The 21,145-nt window shown below is 46.7% G+C and overlaps 1 protein-coding gene across 6 annotated transcripts in view; it reads left to right on the top strand.

Moving 5' to 3' along the window:
* KIZ (kizuna centrosomal protein) overlaps positions 1 to 20,313 on the top strand; it is a 57,031-nt gene extending 36,718 nt beyond the window's left edge. For 4 of the 6 annotated variants that reach the window (XM_054819381.1, XM_054819378.1, XM_054819382.1 and 1 more), the window contains 5 exons: positions 1,432 to 1,591; positions 2,606 to 2,671; positions 10,711 to 10,807; positions 18,219 to 18,262; positions 20,076 to 20,313. In XM_054819381.1, coding sequence (XP_054675356.1) covers positions 1,432 to 1,591; positions 2,606 to 2,671; positions 10,711 to 10,807; positions 18,219 to 18,262; positions 20,076 to 20,179 — 471 coding nt within the window. In that variant the 3' untranslated portion in view covers positions 20,180 to 20,313. The remainder of the gene's footprint in view (positions 1 to 1,431; positions 1,592 to 2,605; positions 2,672 to 10,710; positions 10,808 to 18,218; positions 18,263 to 20,075) is intronic. The other 2 variants (XM_054819379.1, XM_054819384.1) reach the window with 2 other exon arrangements.
* The last annotated feature ends 832 nt before the right edge of the window (positions 20,314 to 21,145 follow it).

The following is a 21,145-nucleotide window of genomic DNA, read 5'->3' as shown; positions in this document are numbered from 1 at the left end:
CTTCTGCCTGGATTAATTAACGATGGTCGAGTTTACGTTGATTGCTTGTATTTGGTGGTGGTGCGTGCCTATTTGGATGTTAAATGATACTGCAAATAGGTAAACGAAGTACTCCTGGTGTGAGAAATGACACTGAGATGAACTGCTGTGTGGGAATTAATTTCTTTCAACAGCAAAGATTTCCCAATCCTGCCTGTAATTTAAGGCATTCTTTACGTTAAGAAAATGAGACTTAAAATCACTGGTTTTTGGATGAAGTAGCATCGCATTGCTCGCATTGGTTTTGTATGAAGACTTCCCATATGTAAGTTTAATAGAAAAAACTTCAGCAAGCTGTTTGTTTAAGACTGAAAAGTTGCCATTCTGGGCTCCTGAATAAATACAGATTAATGAGGAGGGGGCAGATGCAGCAGAATAAAATTTCTCCTGAGTCCAAAATGTTTTGGCTTGAGGTCAGTACATATAAAATAAGTTACAAAACCTAGAATTCTTGGAGATGTTGGTCTTCATCGCTGAAGGCTTATTGTTTTATTACACAATTAGATAATTAGAGCAGAAAATCTAGTAGATCTTAGACTCAAGCCCGTATTTTGTGTTACAAAATAAAACCACAAGGAACACGCCACGAGTAAAGAAGAGATAGGAAGGATGCCCAGAAAGCCTTTGCTGTTCTTTGTGAGATAATAAATGCCAGGAAGGATGACTTCTCCTGCTCTCAGAGCGCTGTAAAGCCACACACAGTACTTCTAACGCAGGTGGATGGTAACCGAAGGAGCGCTTGCTCTACTTTAAGCCTGCTTTTAACTCAGCCGTATTTACAGCACCTTCAGCTCCCTATAAAGGAACTGGCTTCCAACTTAATTTTTTGTGTCAAAAATGGGTTTAACTACGGAGGTCTGAGTAGCGCTGCCGCAGAGGGCTGCATGCACAGGCAGGAGAGAGCAGACTTTACAAACGTGCAGGAACAACACGGATTAAAATCGGACCTGCGCTTGGCTGAGGCTGGCTTGGGCAAGCTGTGCGTCGGGCCCGTGGGTGGTGTGCTAAGGTGCAGCTATGGCTAACGCTGCGGGTGAACCTGCCTCCTTGCTGCGTGCCTGAGAGGGAGAGAGTTCTTCTCGGTCTGTTGCTGTTGCAGCGTATTTAATCCACCCTCCTGTTTTGCTTACCCTGAATGCGTGAGGCAGGGAATACAGAGAATTTCCAGAAAAGCTAGTGATTAAAAGAATAATTCAAAGTTTGTGTTACTTCAAGGCAGGACGCGATTCCTGAGCTAGCGCTGATTTAACTCAGAGGTAATTTAACAGCGAACAAAACCACCCTGGAAACAGATTACACCATGAAGTATACATTAGCCTAAATGTATGTTGGAAAACGCTCGAGACGAAGGATAATAGGGCTGCGGCTATTTTTATTTTTTTAATGCTGCAGGCTCTACCGGTGTTGAGAGAGGCCCTTCCAGAAGAGTGTGGGGATAGGTCATCTATTGAGAGTAATGAATCATCTTACAGCTTGCCATCGATCCCAAACGACGGCGGGGAAATAAGGCAGGCAAAACACGCTCCCCAGCTCACCGGCGCGGGAGAACAAGGTAACAAGTGTTAAAAGGTCCGGCTACGCGCTCCAACTTACTGTCCTCATCTCTGTATGTGTATTTTCTATCCAAGTCTGCAGAGGACTGTATTATAGCGACTGGCGAATTAATGTATATTTGTAACGAACGTCGGGGAATTTTCCTAAATATCTCAGGATCGTTTGTCATTCTCGTTACTTCTTAAAATGCATGATGCCTATTGTGACTAGTTTTTTCTGCAGGAGTAGAAAAGCAAGCCTTGTGGCACTTATTCAAAACTGATCTCTGGGTGTGCACATCCTCAAAAACTGTCTACCGTTTAGAAATTGTGGGATACATGCGTTGCCTTTTATTATAAAGCCAGATCGCAGAATAAATTTTCAGAAATAAAAGGGTTCATGCTGAGAAGGGTGTGCGGTGCAGTTTCAGAGCTTAGAAGGTGAACGCGCTTGTGAAAACCCAGCTAATTTCTTTAGATAAGGAAGTAATATATTAGTCCGGTGTAATAACCGGCAACAGCAACTTGCTCGGTCTGCTCTGAGAGCATCCCTTACATCAAAGTCCGGAAGAGACAGGCAATTAGGTTGCAATGCTCTTTACACAGCAAATGTAAACAAACTGCTCTAGGCCTCCTAAATTCACGGGACTTTTATCCACGGATAAGCCTGGAGACTTTGATTTAAACTAATTTTCCGCGGTCGGTATGATATATGCTGCTGCTGTCGGGCTGCTGGACGAAATCGCAGAGTTACTGTGGGCTGTTTGTTTCCTAAATCCCATTGGGTCTTAAATAATTTAAGACATTTGGTTAGCTCGTCCTTTTCTCTGGAAGCTACAGAGAGGCAGGGCAGCCTCGCATGCGAGGAAAGTTCACAGTAGGCGCCTCTTTTAAGAACGGTAATGGATAGTTTAGATCAATAAACAAGAGATAACAAAAGTGAGAAATTAAAGGGAGTAGGGCTTAAAAGCAAACAAACCAGTCTGATCACTGCGACTTTGAAATGTGTTTCATTATGGTGTGTTCACATCCAGAAGTCACAAGCGGGTGTGAAGATGAGAGCAAGGAAGAAAGCGCGGTCGAAAAGATTCCTATTACAGGTAAAAGTAATGGCTGCATATTAACCTCGAATCCAGTATTCAACTTTATTATATAATCAAAACATGGCATTTCAGTGGTCTGGGTCCACTAATAGTGAGTAAATTCAGCTACTACATACTGAGCGCAAAGATTAAATGTAAGATCATAAAGTCCACGCTTATGTTAACATAAACCAAGATGGAAAATAGCAGCGCCTATTTAATTCCTTGTAATCATGTTATACATTTAAACCATGTGAATATCCTGTCATTTAGCCTTTCAGGTCCCGGTATCAGTGTTACAAAGGTCAGTCTCCATGGGGAAGATCCAGTAATTATATGGCAAACTACAGATGTTTCTGATTTGATTCTTTTCTTTTCTCGAGTAATTGAATGTGTATCATTAGAATAAGCGCAGGGAAAAACCCTGCTAGCTGGGAAGCCGTGCCTTTGCCTCCCTTACAAAAGCTGCCTGATAACACAAAATTTTTAGCAATAAGGCTTTATCGAGACGTGTTCAGATCCTCCCGCAGCAGATGTACGAGCCTTGCCCAGGATCCCGAGACGTCGCTGCTTTTCGGTCCTGGGGTATCAATAACGCATTAGTATTCAGGGCAGGGCTCTCTGCAATGAGTCTCAATTTGCTTTTCCCTGATTTTGCAAAGTGGTGGGCTGCTTCCTTATAAATTTTGATGTTTGGCTAAATATTTATTTATGCAGATGTGTACTCTGACAGAAAGGTGCGAGGGCATCCGCTTATGCGACGCTCGCTGTTGCTTTTCTGCTCTTTTACGGCTTCAAAATAGCCTGTCTTTCAGAGAGCAATTCATTTCTCTATAGAGGTTTTCCTCTGATGCTTTTCGAGCCTAATTTGCAGCTGAAATATAAAAATGTGCTGCTTCTATTCCTGAATTATACTGCAGCAATAATATTCCTATATTAGCCCGATAAAACTTAGATTTTATTTTTTTTCTAGAGTAGAATGCTTTCCACTTCCCTGCTTCTTAAAATGTCCTTTAGTCACACATGGCCTCGTATTTTAAAACATGAATTGCATTGATTTTCAGAGGAATTAAAAGCCACTTAAATCTTTTTCGTGAAACAAAACACGCTTCTCATCTGAAAATTAATCTAAAATTTTGCAAATCTTGGGATTGGTTCGATTTTATTTGTAATTTAAGAGGATTCAAATTTGACGCTTGGGGTTGAAGTTCCCTAAACTGCAGAGAGTGCCAGCAAGAACAGTGTCAGGGATGGCGACTCCCTCCAACTCATGCCATCACTGATCCTGGAGGTTTTTTTAAGAATACTGGCTCTCGCATTCGGATCTCCGTAGCTGCCAATACTTTTGGTTTGCTTCTCCCCACCCTGGGTCTTACGCCGTCTCAGTACTGGTTTTAGCTGTGGGTTGGCATGCAGATGTGTCAGGGAATTCTCTATTGGAGTTCTTCCTGCCGGGGACCCTGACGGTCTGTGCGGCTGTTCCTGTGTTAGATGTCAGCTCGTCAAAAGCCAAGCCACGGTGGACGTCCCCCTTCCCTGCTTCTCCCGTAGCTTTCTTGCTGAACGGGCGTGCGAACGCTAGTGCTTCCTATTTGTTTAGGTTAGGGACTTTTTCAGTATTTTTACACTGAAACCAGTAACTTGGGTTTAAAATCTGTTCTTTTTGAATCTGCTTTATTTACTGTTTTGTTGCAGCGTGTTTCCCGTAGACAGCAGTCGCATCGTCTCTAGGAGTGAGGCTTTTCATATCTCACTTGAAAGCGAAGTCTCTCCTTTCAGATGCGATTCATCTTCAGCCCGTGATCTTCTCCGGGCTTCTTGTTCTCTTCCAGCTCCTCGCCCTTCCAGCCTGTCGCTTTTTTCCTTTTTGCTCATCATTATTTGCTGTAGAATGTGGCCCTGGAGCACTGAAATTGTTCCACACCTAAAATAGAGGCAACATCTCTGTGCGTTGTCTTTTGGGCTCAAATGACTTGTTTGAGGGTTTGTCTCTTTGTGTTTTTAGCTGAAGTGATTTAATGTCCATGCTGTACGTGACCATTTTGCTGTACAACTTTTTCCAAGCTTAAGGGATACAGATTTTGGGGTTTTTTTTTTCAATACTTGCTGCGTTCTTTAAGGGCTTTAAACGTTGGTTTGAAACCCTGGAAGCCTTGGGGCTTTTGGATTTTGACGGACTTCATTGTGAGAACTGGGTGGATGTGCTTCCAAGCAGTCTTCTGGGATGGTGCTTGACAAATGCTCTGGTGGTTTTGGTTTATTTTTCTTCTGCTTCTGTTACAGGAAAAAAAAAAACCCCAAAATACTGATTTTAATATTCTGTAAGCATTGCAAAAGTGTTTGTGGTTTTTCTTTAATGCCTGTAGGGGAGGAAGGAGACAGCTTGTGTGGCTTTGGGGAAAAGGGCTTTCAAGTGGTGGCTGGGTGGTGTTGGGTGTCCCTCAGGCAGCCTGGGCTGGTTCCTGAAACTGCTCGGGCAAGGACTGCCTGCACCCGGAGCTCCTCGAAGCAGAGGCTTGGACCCAAGCGTCGCCCGAGCCAGTGGCAGGACACCTCGGCTTTTCAAACCCGTAGTCAACTGGGGGGCGTGGGGCAGCGCACCTCCTACCAGAAAGATGGTTTCTTCCCTAGAGCCTTGTCCTAAGCTTGTGGAAGGCCACGTTGTGATAAGTGACTTTAAAGGGATTACCTTTTGTGTGGCTCACCCGGAGAGGCAGTAGCTATTAATAGCAATCTCATTTTATACCAGGTTATATGAGGATAGAGGGGGATATGTGGACTTGTTCTCATTTTCTTTGTGGATGCTTTGTTTTTTATCGTGGGAAGACACGTAAAGGAAATTGTTCGGCTTTTTTGCTGCTCCTGAGGTAGGCGAATAATGCGAGATTAGAAAGAAAGGATAAAATCCATTATTTCTTATTTTGCTGGATGACTGTTTAAGAGTCTCATTTATGAGTAGGAAACTGGTGATTTGATTGAAGGGGCAGGTTTGTTATATCTTTAACAAAACCAGGTTCTCTCTCTACCCTTCATTTATGCCTTTGATTTAAATAGACGTTAAAGCTGTAAAGCATTTGAATAAAACTGGTGTTACTTCTCCACTCATCAGGCTTCGCTTTCACAACATCTTGAATGTCACCTTCCAGCTACTCTCCAGGTATAAAATCTCTAATGTAGAAATAAGGAGGAAAAACCCTCTTATGAAGGAAAAAAAAATAGCCCTTCTTTCTATATCATAAGGGAACATGAAAGGGCGCAAATCCAATTCTGGTTTCCTTTTTAGGTCACCTTTAATGAGCCAATAATCCTGGCAACACTTTTCCCACGCCCACGCATCCTTCCCGGTGAGGTCCTCCTTTGAGCATGAAGTTAAAAGGTTCCTGAGGTTCCACTTGGAGTGCAGTAATAAAGGCATTAATAAGTCTGCCCAACTTTTCGCTTCATTTGATATCAACCCATTCACAACCGCTGTCATGAAAAAAGTTCATCTGTACGGGATTAATTGCTGTTGTGTCTCGCAGACCTACCTTGGGACAGCGTAAGATCGTATGTTTTGCTTAAATTACTTTGGATTACATACTCAAGTCGAGCAGCGTAAAATATCATCTACTGAAGTTCCTGAAAGACCTCAGAGTCTTTTTATAGTTATGAATTCTGGGGGAGAATTCTTCTTTGATCTTTAAACAGAGGCTGCAGCTTCTGGAAGCGTTCTCGCAGGATGGCTTGCTCCACTAGGATCTCAGAGCCCACTGGTCATCCAAGTGTCTCCTCTCGAGAGGATAGCATCGTATGTTGGTCTGTTACTACAATAAGAGTGTTTCTCCTTTTTTCCACTTAAAGGAAGGGAGAGACTTTTGTTCGTATTTGACCTACTCTTGGGTACTGGTTACTGCGGTGTTCTGCTCAGGTTTTAATTTGGAGATTTTCCATCTCTCTGCTCTCCAAAGAGCTCATCCTTCTATCGGATTTGCAGGTAGCCTTTACAGTCTCTCTGTACGCAAGCGTTTTGCTTTTTCGCAAGGGAAATCGCTGCGTACGAGAGCCCGCGTACAGCCGGCACTCACACCTCTGGTCCCAAGGCGGAGGCTGCAGAGCGGCCGTTTGTGCCGGTAGCGGCCCGGCAGCTGACAGCCCGCCTTTCGTCCCCCGTAGCTCTTTGTAGGTTGTCAGCAAGTGCGGTAATTAGCGTTAACGTGGTGGAGGAGCTCGTTCAGATTTAAAGTTCCTCTGGGCAGGAAGTATTGTTAGTTTTGTATTTTGGTACAAGACCTAGCGGTATGGGAGCCCAGACCTACCGGGACTTGGGAACGCGAGTGCAATGACTATTGCCGAGGTAACTGTACAACTACACAGCTCGCGGGCTCAGCTGATCTGATAATATTCCCTTCAAGGCATTGGTGTCTTTGAAGCCCAGTGACAGCTGAAATACCCAAGCTGCTAACTATCTCATTGGTGAGAAAAGCGCACGGAAAAAGCAAAGTCCCTTTTGGCGTAGGTTCTGACTTGCCCACGGGAGGAAGATGCAGATACGTGTGTGGGTTGAGTCTGCAAAAGCACTGGGGTCTTTGCCCTCCAACTACCTCCTTTTGCGTATGGGATTATTGATTGTTATTGGAAATAATGGATGATAGTTCTTTTGGCTTTTGAGTGGCGTACAAAGTGCTCTCGTTCGTCTCCCAGTAAAGCAGCACCTACTGTACCGCTTCTGCGGCTTGCTGACGTGCTTTGTCGCTTAGGTCAAAGCTTTCGGTTTTGCTCACCGACTGTAGGGCTACGCATGAAGCCTATGACCAACCAATTTGTTTTCCCAGTCTGCATTGTGAAAACCAGCAACCTTGTGAATTACCTTCCCATTTCCAGACAGGCAGAGGCAAGCTCTTGCAGACTGTTCGTAGAAAGATGATTTGGTGTCTGCAGATGACTCCTCTCTGCTGGGACTCTAGCTGCAGTGAAGGGCTTCAATGCCGGTTTCGAAGCTTAAAAAGTGTGAGCTGCTTCCTCTGTGAGAGGTAATACAATTAGCAAGATGTAAATGTTGCAACTATGAAGCCAAGAGCTTTTTCTTAGCTCTTCGTTTGCAGAAAATTGCATCGCTTTTTTAGCTACTGAGATGTTTGGCTGGAACTTTGATAGATGCTGCACCCTAGGCCATAGGGGGAACTCATGGAGAAATCTCTTCTTTTCAGTTCCGTGCTGGTACATTCTGGGTTAGAAATCACTTTAACTGTTCGGCAGAACAAAATAATAGCGGGTCGTTATGCAATGATGGCGTTTTTTCCCTGGCATTGTTGGCTAATGAAGAAAACTACACCTATTTTGTTCAACAAAATTGTTCACCCCTACGCACCTACGGTGCTTCTGTGCTGTCTCTGGAACACGAGAGCTGGCGGTGTGGCGAGGCTGCTCCTTCCAACCACCGCTTAGGAAGAGAACGTCAGGCAGATGGCATCTGGCTTTCACTCAAATTTACCGAATTTGGATGGGAAGGGAGAGGTGCTTTTTAGCAAGCCCGTGTACAGCCCAGGAGGTGTGAGGAGACGGCTGTCAGGAGCTGCTGCTGCTCCCCGCTGAATGATTGCCATGGCACTGGCAGTGCTTTCATCCAAGGGTTTCGGTCTGCATGCTCCTGGTGTGACCTAAACTGAACTTTCTCTTTTTTTTTTTTTTTTTTTTTGTTTTTCCCTCTTCTCCACTTGGTGCATCTTTCTTGCCAGGGCTATCGCGTTCTGCTGTGTGCTCAGGGAAAAACGTGTATTTGAGCGCAGCACGCCTCTGGCCGTCCCCAGCCTGCGACAGGGAGGGTGCCGTTATAACACGGCAAGGTAGATGCTTCTGGCAAAACAAACAACAGAAACATACGTGCACCCCAGAATAAAAGTGTCTTTTTGAACTAAGTTGCATTTGACCTTAAACAGGACGATTGGGGTTTATGGTCTGCGTAAGGGTTTTATGTCACGATGCAGTTCTATCAGGAGGAAGGGACGTGTTTAAGGGCTTTCTCTCCTAGCAGCGTATTTCTATCTTCTCTTTCCTGCCCTGCACGTTGCACCAGTCGCTTGTGCTCGCTCACAAAGGCGAAGCAAGTGTTGCTGTGCGCCCAGGTTGGGCTGGTTTCGTTGTCAGCGCCGCACGTCCGTAACCGAGACTCTTCCTTTCCCCCGACTTACGCTGTGGACGTGGTGTTGTTGCGGGGATTAAGCGGAAGAGTGGGGTAAGAGGAGGTAAGAGCCAGGTGATTGCTCAGCACGCAAAGCAGCAGTCGCTGCACGCTTACGCGTCGTCGAGCCCTTTGTGGGCGCCGCCACCCAGATGAATTGCTGCAGCAGGCTCTGCGGGGAGGCGAGCTGCCGGGCTTCGGAGTTCCTGAAAGGTCTCCCACTTCTGTAGGGTACGTGGGATGCGAGTCAGCACAAAGATGCTCGAGGGGAACTGGACTAATTGGCAGGGCAGTCTGGGTAACTAAGGCAGAAGTGGGGATTGATAGCCCAGCATTGTATTATAATTGACAGGTAGGGCAGAGCTGGGCTCTGAAGGGCCTAAAAGGTGAAGAACAAGTAGTTTGTGCTCCTGTTTGCTGCTGGGAGGGAAGGGGAGCCAGCGCAGGCACGGGAAGCTTGGGGGAATGGGCTTTTGAGGCTGGTGCGCGTGCAGAAGCCATAAGGAGAGCTGTGCGACAGCGGTGGCCCGGCTTGAGCTCTGGGAGAGCTGGCAAAGACCCGGCCGTCGGGAAGGTGCAGCAGGTACGCCTGGCTCAGACGGGCTCCGTGCCACCGCCTGAGGGACGGGAAGAGCATTCGACAGCAGTAAAGTTACTTGTGCGCAGGAGAAGCGCGTCCCTGAGCGTGCAGATGCATTCCCGTGTACATCACGGGAAGGGGGGGGGGTGTCCCTCTTTTCCTCTTCTCTCTTTTCCCCTCCCATTCTTGATGTCTCTTTTTCCCCGTGCATTCTCTGGGAAGCAGTCAGCCTTTGTTCCGCGAGCAGGACGCTGCTGCCACCGCAGCCCTCGTGCCCGAGCTCTCCCATGTCCCGTGCCAGTCGGCCAGCGGGCACCTGCTCTCGGAAGTGCCCGAGACCCAGCGGGATTCGTGCCGCTGCGATCCAGGAGCAGAGTGCTGCGATCCCCTGGAGCCAGCGGGAAAGTGCCCAAGACGTACAGAAATACTAAATTGTCCTGGGATGGAATGAAGTTGGTAACAATTAGGGCTTGTTTATAATTTCAGGACTATATATATATGCAAAGCAGCCTTTTAAAGTGGGATTTGTACTTGAGCGTCATACTCTTTGGAAATGAGTACAAAGATGAGCAATTGTACAATTCCAGTGAATGAATTCATTTACCTCTTTTTTTTTTTTTTTTTAAATCAATCTGTACAGAATGGAAATGAGATACAGAGCAGGGGGGGGCGGAAAGAAAGGAAAGCATGGATGAAAGATTTTAAAATAGTGAGATGTTTGGCTGTTTCAGTCGTGAAGATCCCACAGGGTTTGTGTCTCCCCAACGCAGCTCTAACTCGAGAATGGTTGAAAATACTGATGTAACAAGTAATATTAAGAGAACTGTAACTATCCCAAATAATCCACGTTTAAGGGGAAGGAGAATAAAAATAACCTTTCTTCCTGATTACCTAAAGTAAAGGAGAACTCGAGGATTAAAAAAAAAAAAGTAAAAAGAGCCCAAAAATCCTTTAATCTTTGCTTAAAGTTGCCATGATGCAATACAGCTCTTAAGAGAATCTCAGCGCTTGCTCTTTTTTCTGAAATTAGGTAAAACGTGCAAAAAAGTCACTATTCACAAGAAGTCATCATCAGATAACTTAATTGATAGCGAGGGAGTCTTGTTTTCTGTGCTTTTAACTAATTTCCACTTACTCATGAGCAAACAGTCTTGAGGCAGATGCCGTAACGGCGTGGTGCCTGCCCCTCTCTAGACTTTGCCATCAAACCGAGATGTGTCCGTTTAAAAATAAGAGCGTGTTGCTGCTAGGGACTGCTCGCTGTTGTAAGGCCTGGCCACTGTTGTTTGAAAATTTCTGTTTCCTGTTTTTACTGGACAGGTTGGGATCTTGGTGACAAGAGTTCCAAAGCAAAAGGGAGCCAAGAAATGGATTCGGAAAGCAGTTTGTCGTCGAAAGAAAGTCCTCCCTTCTCAAGGTAAAGCTGTTAATTCCTTTAACGTGTGCAATGCTTCTGTAGAATGAGAAATGCCGACAGAAAATGACTGAAGCTCCGATTGTTTTGGTTTTTACTTGGTCTAGGGTTACAGTTTGTATTTATGTTTATCTAATAAAACATCTTAAACTTTTGTACACCTTAGAAAATATTTGTGCCAAAGCCAAGTATTGTTTTGCAGCTGTTGTTTTCTCATTTTAAGACTCAATTGACATCTCAGTGAACCACAAATTAGCGTGTACAGCTGCTCTCAGTAGGGCTACTCAGCGGCCAGACAATGGGAGTTGTCAGGAGAGGGGCAGACAGAAAACATAAAGTCTTCAAGAAATAAAGTGGTGGGTTTCTTCTCCCTGTATCCGAGATGTAAACTAGCTGGAACTGGATAACGCTTTTCATGGCCTCGGCGTTGGGTTTTACATTTGATACTGGGGTATTTATAACACGGCTGTCTTGCTTTCCAACCGAGTATATTTAATTAACGGCCTCACGTGTACCTCAAGGGTGCGGTTTGTTCTTTAAAAAAAACCAAAACAAAAAAACCCCCCCACCAAAACCAGGAAAAAAGTTGCTCTGTGGTTTGTTTTTAAACTGCAACAGTTCCCTGTGGGTCCCTGAGCGGTTCCGTTGGATGTTCCTTGTGTTCGTCACCAGCACGTAACGGTAATCGAACGGCAGCAGTCACATCGGTGGTCAGGCGGCAGCAGCGCGGGGATGTTGGCCGGGCGTTAGATCCTTCTCTGCTCCCACTAGAACGGCCCAGCAAGCGGGTGCTGCTGCTCCTGTGTGAAACCCGCCGTCGGTAGCGCTCGGGAGAGGCTTCCGAGCATCGCGATAAATGTTTAACTCCTGTTTACACGGCACGGCTGTCCTTCTGCAGCTTTTTATGCTGTTATTGATGAGGTCAGCTTTGATGCGAGACGATTCCAGTTTTGCGAGTGGTGTTCTGCATGTTGTGTCAAAATCACAGCGTTCCCGTGATTCCTCAAGTACGGTAAATAAAGCCAAGTCGTGATACAACATTGATGAATCACATCCATGCTGTTCTTTGGGATTAATTCTCATAGCCTTATATTCAAACTTTTTTCTTTTTTTTTTCTTTTTAAATTTTCTGGAACTTTGATGTTCCAAATCATACTGCCTAATGCTATGAAATGCAAGGGTGCTCCTGTATGTGAATTTTTAAATGTTAAATTTTAGTCATTCACTGAAGCCCAGGACAGCAGGAAGGGAAGGATCAGGCTCCGAAGGACTTGCTTACAGGGTCACAGCGAAGCATCTGAATAAGATACGTATAGTTTAAAATGAACTAATTTTTTATTTAAAAAGAGTCTCCAAGCTTTTTTCCCCTTGGATGTTGCACTGCTCGCTAATAACGTGTTTGGCCACTTCTGCGTTTTTCAGATGCTGCTCATATGGCGTACGTTTGGGTTTTGCTGGGTTTTTTTCAAATTCTTATTTGCGATCGATTTTAAAATCATTCACTCTGCCCGATAATTCCATGCCGTTCAGCACAGAGAAGCGAGCGCACCTCATGCGCTGATACACAATGCTGCTGCTTTAAAAAAAAAAAAAGAAAAATCTCTTGGAACGGCTTAAAGTTAGTTTTTCTAAAGCAGTCACAAATAAGGCAGCTGTGGAAACACGGAGTTTAGGAGCAGCTCTTGCTTTTTGGGCACTTGGCACCCGCTCCGCGAGGACGGCGAGCGGGGAAAGCGGTGAGAAAGAGGGAGAAAAGGAAGGGGCGGCTGGCCGCTTGTTTGCGGCCGGGACGCAGCGCGGTTTCTTCGCCGCTCACATTTAAGCGCTCCACTTAGTGCAGTCACTTCTCGGGCTTTATTGCTTTTACAAGTGGTCTCGAAACCCACTACTTGAGAATAAACATAACCGTGTAGCACCGCGGTGGTACTTTTTATAAATTCTTTGCTCCGTTTTGTCACTGAGCTGATGAGTGACCTCGCAAAAGACCCTGCTGGACCTAAATAAAAAAAATGGCTTCCTCTGATGTCCTCCAGACAATAATTATGATGTGCCAGTTAAGCCCAAACTACAGCTGAGGGATTTTACTTTAAAGCAGAGGCTCGGGCGCAAAAATGCATTTATAGCTCTTTGTCTGGCACCTCATTATGTGTGGGCCTGATTCATTAAGTAATTGGTTTGCAGTTGTTTACATGAGTATTAAGGCTTTCTATTCAGCAGCCTTTGAGAGATACATTGTGCAAATGTTGCATGTTATGAATGCGGAATGAGGGGCCGGGGACCGGTCCTATTGGCTAAACACTGCGCTCTGTTGAAAAGCAAGAGAAAGAGATTGGGTGCTGCTTTGCATAGCAATGACTTTCTTAATAAGCTTTACAGATTAATACACACAAGCTATAAAAGATGCAAAGAGATACTCTTAGCACATTTATCCATGCTCATTTCACTATTATGGTGCTGGAGACGGGAAGAATTGAGGGCTTTCATATTCGGGTTTTCAGTGCGTGTCTTCAGTGCATGAGACTTAATAGAATCCGATGTTTATTGTATTATAAATCATGGGGAAGTAGGCAGATCTGCAACAGTTTATTATTAAAGATTCTTTCAATGTAAATCTTTTTCTGCCATTGTATTTCCTACAGCAAAATCATTTTGTGGTTGAGTGGGGATGAAAGGCATAATGTACGAAGGAGTGAGTCTTAATAGGAAGCTGCTCTCCGAGTAAAGACCACTTGTTCCCTTTTGTTCGGAGGTGCATGCCAGAGCTTCCTCCTCTCCCGCAAACACCGTCCCGCTCCGCCGTGAGCTATAAAACTACTTTCTCCTGGCTTCGTTTACTTTACCGAGAGAATATTTACACGCGCAGAGGTAACTGGCCTTTGAAGAGTTAGTGGTTTGCAGCAGCAAGGAGCGCGTTAGGTTATACGGTTACTCGGGGGAAGAGGTACCAGAAGTCAGGGCTGAAGCTCTCCGCACGAGTGGGCGGCAGGCGATGTGTGTGGCATCTCCCGGGCCTGTAGCGATGGCCGCAGCCAGCGGAGGTCACTAGCTTTCTGCGTAACGCCGAGGGTTTGATGCAAGCAGTTTATTTTTTTTTCCTTTCCTTTGGCTCGTTTGCGCCGTCTCGTTTCAAAATAATCTGGAGATTAAAGATGCGTTATCGGCTGAGAACCAGTGAACAATTTTAATTTGGCAGGACAGGAACACGGTGTGAAGTATTTTAAACTTTGATTGTTGTATCTTTCGGAAGCAATCTGGTCTGCTCTCCAAGGGCTGTTTTCTAGTCAAAAGCCGCCTTTACCAAATACAGATGTAATGATATGCAAATAAAAGTTGGCAGATTATAATTCATCCTCTTAATTATTCTTGGGGGCGATGTTTAACACCGGGCTGGCCATCAGGGGGCACTCTGGCTCCGTGCATCCCCCCAAAACCGCTCCGGGGTGGGGGGGGAAACCACCGGCTTTGGTGGGGCTCCCAGGAGAGATCCCAAAGGTTTGGGGCTGGGAGCACTCGGCGTGCGGTGATGCTGGACAAATACTCGTGGGCAACGGTTTGCGGGGAGAGGCGGCAGCATCTATCTCAACACCCTCAAACGGGGTTTAGTTCTGCAGCGGTGCCTGGCGCTTTCCAACGCAGCTTCGTCACGGCACTGTGAGGCTTTCTGCCACTGGTTCCTCTGGGCAGGAACGTGGGTTGTTTTTTGTTTTTTTTTTCCAGCATGGTGTATCTAAGCAGAGAAGGGTCTGAAATGTAGCTCGATACAGACCTTGGTATTCTAAAATAAAGAGCATCCTATTTGCAGTGTAACTACTTAAATTCAATACTATTGCTCCAATTCTGGTGTGTTGAATGGATTTTTCTTTTAGTTTATACTGACTTTCCAGGGTGAGGAACGCTTCTGTGATGCCCGATTTCTTGTAAGCCATCAGCGGAAAATGCTAGAGCCGTCGGGTTTCTGCAGGGGCTGGCAGGAAAGCGTGTGACCACGGGGGCACCAGCCCAGACCGTCACAGTAGAGCCGCTGCTGCCGAGCAGCCCGGCTGGCTCACTCACAAGGCTTTTAGATATTTTGGGGGAAAAAAACCCCACTTTTTAAGGACAAACCTGCAGCTCCATGTCCTCACATATTGCTGGGGAGAAGCTTCACCACTTCTCTCGCTGCGGGTTCCTAAGCACCACCCCGTGAAAAAGCGAAGCCGGTTTTGTGTTCTGCGGGCGCTGCCGGGTGCCCAGGACGGAGCCGCGCAGGCTCGAGCCGCTGACGGGATTAGCTGGAGCATCAGTGCTGCCGGCACTCTGCGGTGTGTTTGTGTTTCTGATAAAACTTGGTGTTTGAGTGGCGGTTTTCCTCTGGGTGCTTGGGTGGGTTTTTGTTGGTCTGGTGGTGGGTGGTTGTTTTTTCCTTCCCTTGACATTCGGGTAGTTTTCTTTGTGTCTTGGGGGGGGGGGGAGATATGCAATTGGGCATCTCCTTTGTTTTGTTTTTCCCCCTTGGCATTTGGGTGTCTTCTTTCACTCAACACTAAAACACAGAGGTTCAACAGGTGCTTTAGCAAAAAGATAGGCTAAAGTAAACATGTTTCTGCTGGTTTTCAGTGAGCCACCTCTATTAACTTGGCTTTTGTTGGTCTGGCATTTTCCTCTTAATATTAATTTTCCTTACAGAGGGAAAAATATTTTCTCGGAGCTTTTTCATTTCTTATTGTTGCAGCATCTTCAATACAAAAAGCCCGTTTCATCCGAGTAAAGGAGAGATTAAAAGGCCCTTTGAAGTTAAACTGGTTTGGGTTTTTTCTTTGTTAGAGCCCAGATTCAGTTTGGAATTATTTTAGGGAAGAAGCAAATGTGTAAATGGATATCGAAGGGTCACAACAGGGGATTAGTCGAGGCAGCGCAACTGGCCTTACTTCATTTATGCTCCTAAAATTTCTCGGCGGAGGTCCGTGTGGTCATTGTGTGCTCAGGCTGCCAGATGATAACTTTCATGATTGAACTTGCCAGTTCCTGAACGCGAGTGTTTTGCAAGGCAGAGGTCCTCTTGCATCGGATCAGCCTTGACTAACGCTTCAGACACAACTCAAGGATTTCATTCCCTGTTACAAAGCTATCGTGCAGCGTTCTCCAGCCTTGCTTTGGCGGAGCTGTGGTTTCCAATCTGGCCTCTCTGCTGCCCTGGCTCCGTTTTCCCCGTCTCCCCAGGTGCTGGTGAGCCGACAGCTTCCATGCCCAGCCTCCGCTGACGCCCTGTTCCCGTCTCTCTCACGCTAGTGCCCAGCTCCCGGCGTGCAGCTGCAGCTCTGCTGGGAGCGAATCCCCGCTCCAGGGTGCCAGGATGAACCCCAACAAATGGACGGGTTTGGGTCGAGGCGCCTGAGCCCCGGTGCTCCCGCGCCCCACCTTGTGCGTGGTGGTCCTCGGCGCGGCGGAGCCTCGGGGCCCATCCTCTCCTGCCTGATCCGGGCTTGGGCTTGAGAGAAGCTGAGCAAAAAAAAAAAAATAAAAAAATCACTGGTAGGGACCTCAGTATTCCCTGAACAGCGAAGCCCCACACGCCTTCCCTCCTTGACGAGGGGGACGAAGCAGCCGGCAGCGGCAGCGGTCGCTGCCAGCCGCCTGATCTCGTTTTACTGAACTACTTGAGGATAAAATGGTTCTCGTGCGGGCTGCCACAGAAGTCACCTCTCAATTTGAGGCTCAGCAACAAGTGGTTTCTCGTTCTACGCCCAGGGGAAAAGCGATGCAGCCGCCGGAGTTGCAGCCTCTCGAGCGTGTTTTTACGGGCTAAGCCTGGGATATGCGGAGCTCCTCCTGGGAAGCGCCGAGGGTCGTGGGATCTCACCAAAGCGAGCAAGAGTTAAGGGCGTGCAGCGTATGGCGGGACTCAGCCCGGGGCCCAGACTTAAAATGCCTGCTGGAAATACTGTTGAATAAATGTATCTGAACGAGAAGCTGAAGTGTAACGCAGCGTGGGGGCTGAGGGAAACGGAAAGGGGTTTGGATGGCATGCTAATAAAACCTCAGCTAAACGTTTGAAGGCTAACTTAGTTTTTTACTTGAGGAAATAAGAAGTTAATATTATGTCGCATTGTTAATGCTCAACCGGTCCCGTTACTTGTTACGAGGACTTAGGCTCAGTTGGGTATCTTGGTGGGACTTGGGCTATGTGTAACACTCCATTTCTGGGAATTTTTTGTGTATCTGCAGAGAGGGAGGTTGTGTGCCCACAGCATTCACAGCCTTTAGAAAAGGAATGAGACTTAAACAGCGTGAACTTGTCCTTATTTAAAAGGGAAAGTCTCTGTAACGTAATGAAATTTCCCCCTGCTTTAAGTCTAGCTTTCCAGCTGCGATCCCAAATTCTTACCGAATGCAGTGGGCTAAGCCAGGCAGTGAATCACCTCTGCTTTTTTTGTGTATCTCCTTCACAAACACCTGCCCAACAGTAGTCAGAATATTTTTAACTCACACTTTAAGCACTTCTGCATCAGCTGCCATGTCTTCACATGGAACGCAGCAAAACGCATGAAATTTTTGACGGCTGATCGGGTCCTGCTTTGACTGCGGGAACAGCTTCAAACTGCAGCCTGATGTTTGCTTGTATTTTACGAGTTCGCACAGCAACCTCGCAAATATCTCTGATTTTTGTCAGAGTTGATTATTAAAATCAGCTGAAGCTTTATTTTTAGAGCTTATTGCGGGACCGTTAATATAACAGTTAATTCTCCTACATCGTTGCCCCTATGTGATTATTTCACAGCACCAACACAATACACACGCTACACACAAAAGATCAAAATGATTCCAGCTTGTTTGAGAGATTCAAAAGGGCCTGTGATGCTCCAGGCACAAGAGCAGTCATTTAGCAGAACAGAATCGCAACTGCACATACATCAAGGTAGATCAAAGGCAGCCGGGAGGTTGCACATTTACATAGGGACGCGGGCGATGCTATGGGAACCCGGTGGCTGGGCTGGAGGAGCGCGCCGGCAGGAAGGGGCTGGGGAACCTCAGTGGGCAGCAGTGGGGGTGCTTTTATTTGCGTTTGCTTTTTTTTTTTTCCTCTCTTTACTTTCCCTGCATTATCTGAAAGGCTGCAAAAGATAGACGGAGCTCTGCTCCTTTGTGCCCCTAATTCACTACTGGTGTAAATCCGCGCCGTTACCGAGGGATGGCTCCAGGTCACGCTGCCTGAACATCTGGACCCGTGTCCCTGCTGCATGGTAATTCCTCCACCTTTTAAAAGACATAAAAGTGAAGAAACCTTTGATAAAATAGTTATTTAAAAACAGAAAAGTAGTTACAGAAGTTACTGATTTTTTTAAACCATCTCAGTTTTTAAAAAGAAAAAAGTCAACTTACATTCTCTTAATTTTGTGACATTGTGCTGATTATTTGAAATCTTTCTCTTTTACAGGACTGAAACCAGGAAGGGAATGGTGGCAGCTATAAAATCCAAAGGTAAACCCCCGATGTTATGCTATTTAAAACAGATGTCTTTCTAAGTGTAATTTGTATTGTGGAAAACCTCTAAGGACAACACCATGGAACCATATAAAATATGGGCCTAAGGAGATGGGGATTTCCCTGTCTCTACACAGAAAATAGTTGACGATGACAAATTCTGGACGAGAGAAGATGTGTTTTGTAGCGCACTGGGTGTGGAAGGAGCGATCTTTGCTTCAGGGTTTAGATCAAACAGTGGTGAATAGCAGGGAGAAAAGCTAAAGAAGGAAACCCCGCCGTTTCCTATCCTCCCGTTGCAATATGGGGTGCAGCGGCAGGCGGGCAGCAGCACGGGTGTGCACACTTAAAACTGGTAGGCAGCAGCACGTGTGTGTGTGCACGCTTACAAATAGTCAGTGCACAAAGGTGCCCGTGCACCTGCAACAAAAAGCCCAGAACAATTTTTTTCCATGAACAAGCAGGCTTTCTTTTAAGTGGGCGTTTGGGCCCTGCGTGCTTTCCTTCTCCCCGGCATCTCGTTTCTCTCTCTTTAAACCCCCGAAGGAGCCCTGGCATCTGAAGTCACCTCTGACGGAGCCTCCCGTAAGCGAAGTCAGCGCGGGGAGCAGGGAGAGCTCTGCCTGGAGCTGAGCTCCAGGCGCTGTGCACTCCCCAAGGGTACAGAAGATGTTTTAGCAGTGCGGCAGCTGAGCTGGCTTAAGGATGCCATACGCGATGGCTGCTCTGGGGCTGTTTGCAAGGCGCTCCGCATCCCCCGTTTCCTTCTCTCCCAGGGAGTTGGGGGTTTGGCGCCTTTCGGCGTGGGAGCGAGCGCCGGGTGCAGCCAGCACTGCTCTGCCCTTCCCGGCCGAGCGCAGACCCGCAGTCCGGGGGGCCGGGGATATAGGATGAAAGATGCAGCTGCTGCATTTGTAGATAAGATGTTTATGTAGCTCGGGGCCATCAAAAGCCCCAAGCGCATTGAGCGCGCCTCAGTCGAGCTGAAATCCCCGCGTGAGGTACGACAGCCTGTCCCTCTCCTGCTGCCCGACTCCCCGTCGCCCAGTCTCGCGGCGAGCTTGGGGCATGGCGGCCGTCGTGCTGCCTCGGACGAAGCGCAGCCCTCAAAGCGGCGTAGGAGCAGGCAGGCAGCGCGGCTCCGCAAGGGATTGGGCTTGACCTGCGCTTCCCGCGCGCCAGGCTTTTCGCTTCCCTTTTGTTCCGCAGGTCAGATGAATTTACGTATTGAGGCGTCTCTCGGGCACTGCGAATTTAAACGTGATTCTGTTTATTTCAGTGAAATTATTTGCTAATTCCCAGAGCTGTTTGTTAAAGCCATGCAGGTCTTTGAAGTCGGTCTTGCCTGCATTTGATCCTGTCTCAAAGCGGTGTTTTTTCATGTGTGACGTCATTGCCATTTTTATGCCAACTCTGTGATGTCATGGTCAGACTGTGACTTCACCGCAGGGTCGAGTAGAGGGAGAAAGTGGAAGATAATAGACAAAGCCGTAATTCAGGCAGCAGCTGGTCAAGTAAATTGCTTGGAGTGGAAACGTTGTCCCAAGCCACCTCGAGGGCCGATGGAGTGGGACCTCTGGACGAGCCCGCTCGTCGGCCACAGCAGCTCGGTGTCGCAGACCACGCGCGGTGACAGCTCGCGGCGCCAGAAACACGCACCCGGGTCTCGCAGTCTTCAAACCTCTGACCTGCTCGATAAGCTGTGGTGTCTGTCTGACTCCGGAGAGCTGTAAAATGATCCCGCCTGTGACATAAACGACATAAACATGGAAAAGATTTTATAATTTATTTTTTTTCTCCTCACCCACAGCTTTCTGGGGCGAATCTGACGACAGCAGCTCCGAGATTGAGGCCGCTTTGCGCCCCCAAACTCACGGTACAGAAGTAGATGAATTTGATGATTTCTATGATTGATTCCCCCGCTTCTTTTGGGAAGAAACAACCATCATCATCTTGGACATATTGAGAGTGCTGCTCTCTAAAGTGCAGCTCATGGCCTTGTAGCCAAAGGAAATTTAGACGCAGAATAAACGTTCCTCGGTACTATACGTGGCCTCCGTGTGTGTGTGTGTGCTTTCTCTTAACCACTACGTGTTTTCCGTACCTGACGGCAGTCCTGCCCGTGAGACTGAGCCGATTTGGGGGGGTTTTGGGGAATAAACCTGGCCGCTGCTTTTGTTGCACTGTGAGCGCAAAGCCCATCCCCTTCCGATGCTGGTACATATTCTAATATTTTGACTGCAGAGCTAGATGGGGTTTTGAAAAAAGCAAGCGAGCATTCTGGGTATGCATGCGTACACCACGCAGGGTGGGCTGGCACGTTTGATCTTTATCTTCTGCACCAGATCAAGAAGAAGAAATGCATAAAATGTACATTTCTAATTGAGCGCGTTTTGGAATAGAGCAGCATTTACATGTGGCGAGCCCCAGTGATTTTCTGCGTTTCCTTGCTTTGTAAAAATCCACGCTGGCATTGCTGTATGGACATCACAGTAATTGGATGACTCTAGGAGCTTCATGCATTTTTAATTTTCTTCTTTTAATTCCTTTTATCTAAAATTAAGTTCATTAAACATGAGATTTTCTTTCGAAGGGAGAAACCAGGGCACATATTAAAAAAAATAAAAAAATCTGTTCATAATTACGATCAGTTCAAAAGCAAAAAGCAGCACCCCAATTAAACTCCGCTGCAAAGCAGTATTGCATCTTTGAATACAGGCACCCATCTTTGGGCCCAGTCCATCAAAAACAATTTTAAAATGGTAACAATATTCAATTTAATAAAAAGAGCGTGTAGCCCGAGACAAGCTTGAGAATACGAGATGAAGGCTTGCAGGAGGCCTGAAGGGGAAGAGCCCCTTAGTACAGGTGCTTGCTGTA

The sequence above is a fragment of the Grus americana genome, chromosome 3, assembly GCF_028858705.1.
Source record: "Grus americana isolate bGruAme1 chromosome 3, bGruAme1.mat, whole genome shotgun sequence".
NCBI lineage: Eukaryota > Metazoa > Chordata > Aves > Gruiformes > Gruidae > Grus > Grus americana.
The sequence above is the reverse complement of the archived record's forward strand: the minus strand, read 5'-3'. Positions and strand labels throughout refer to the sequence as shown.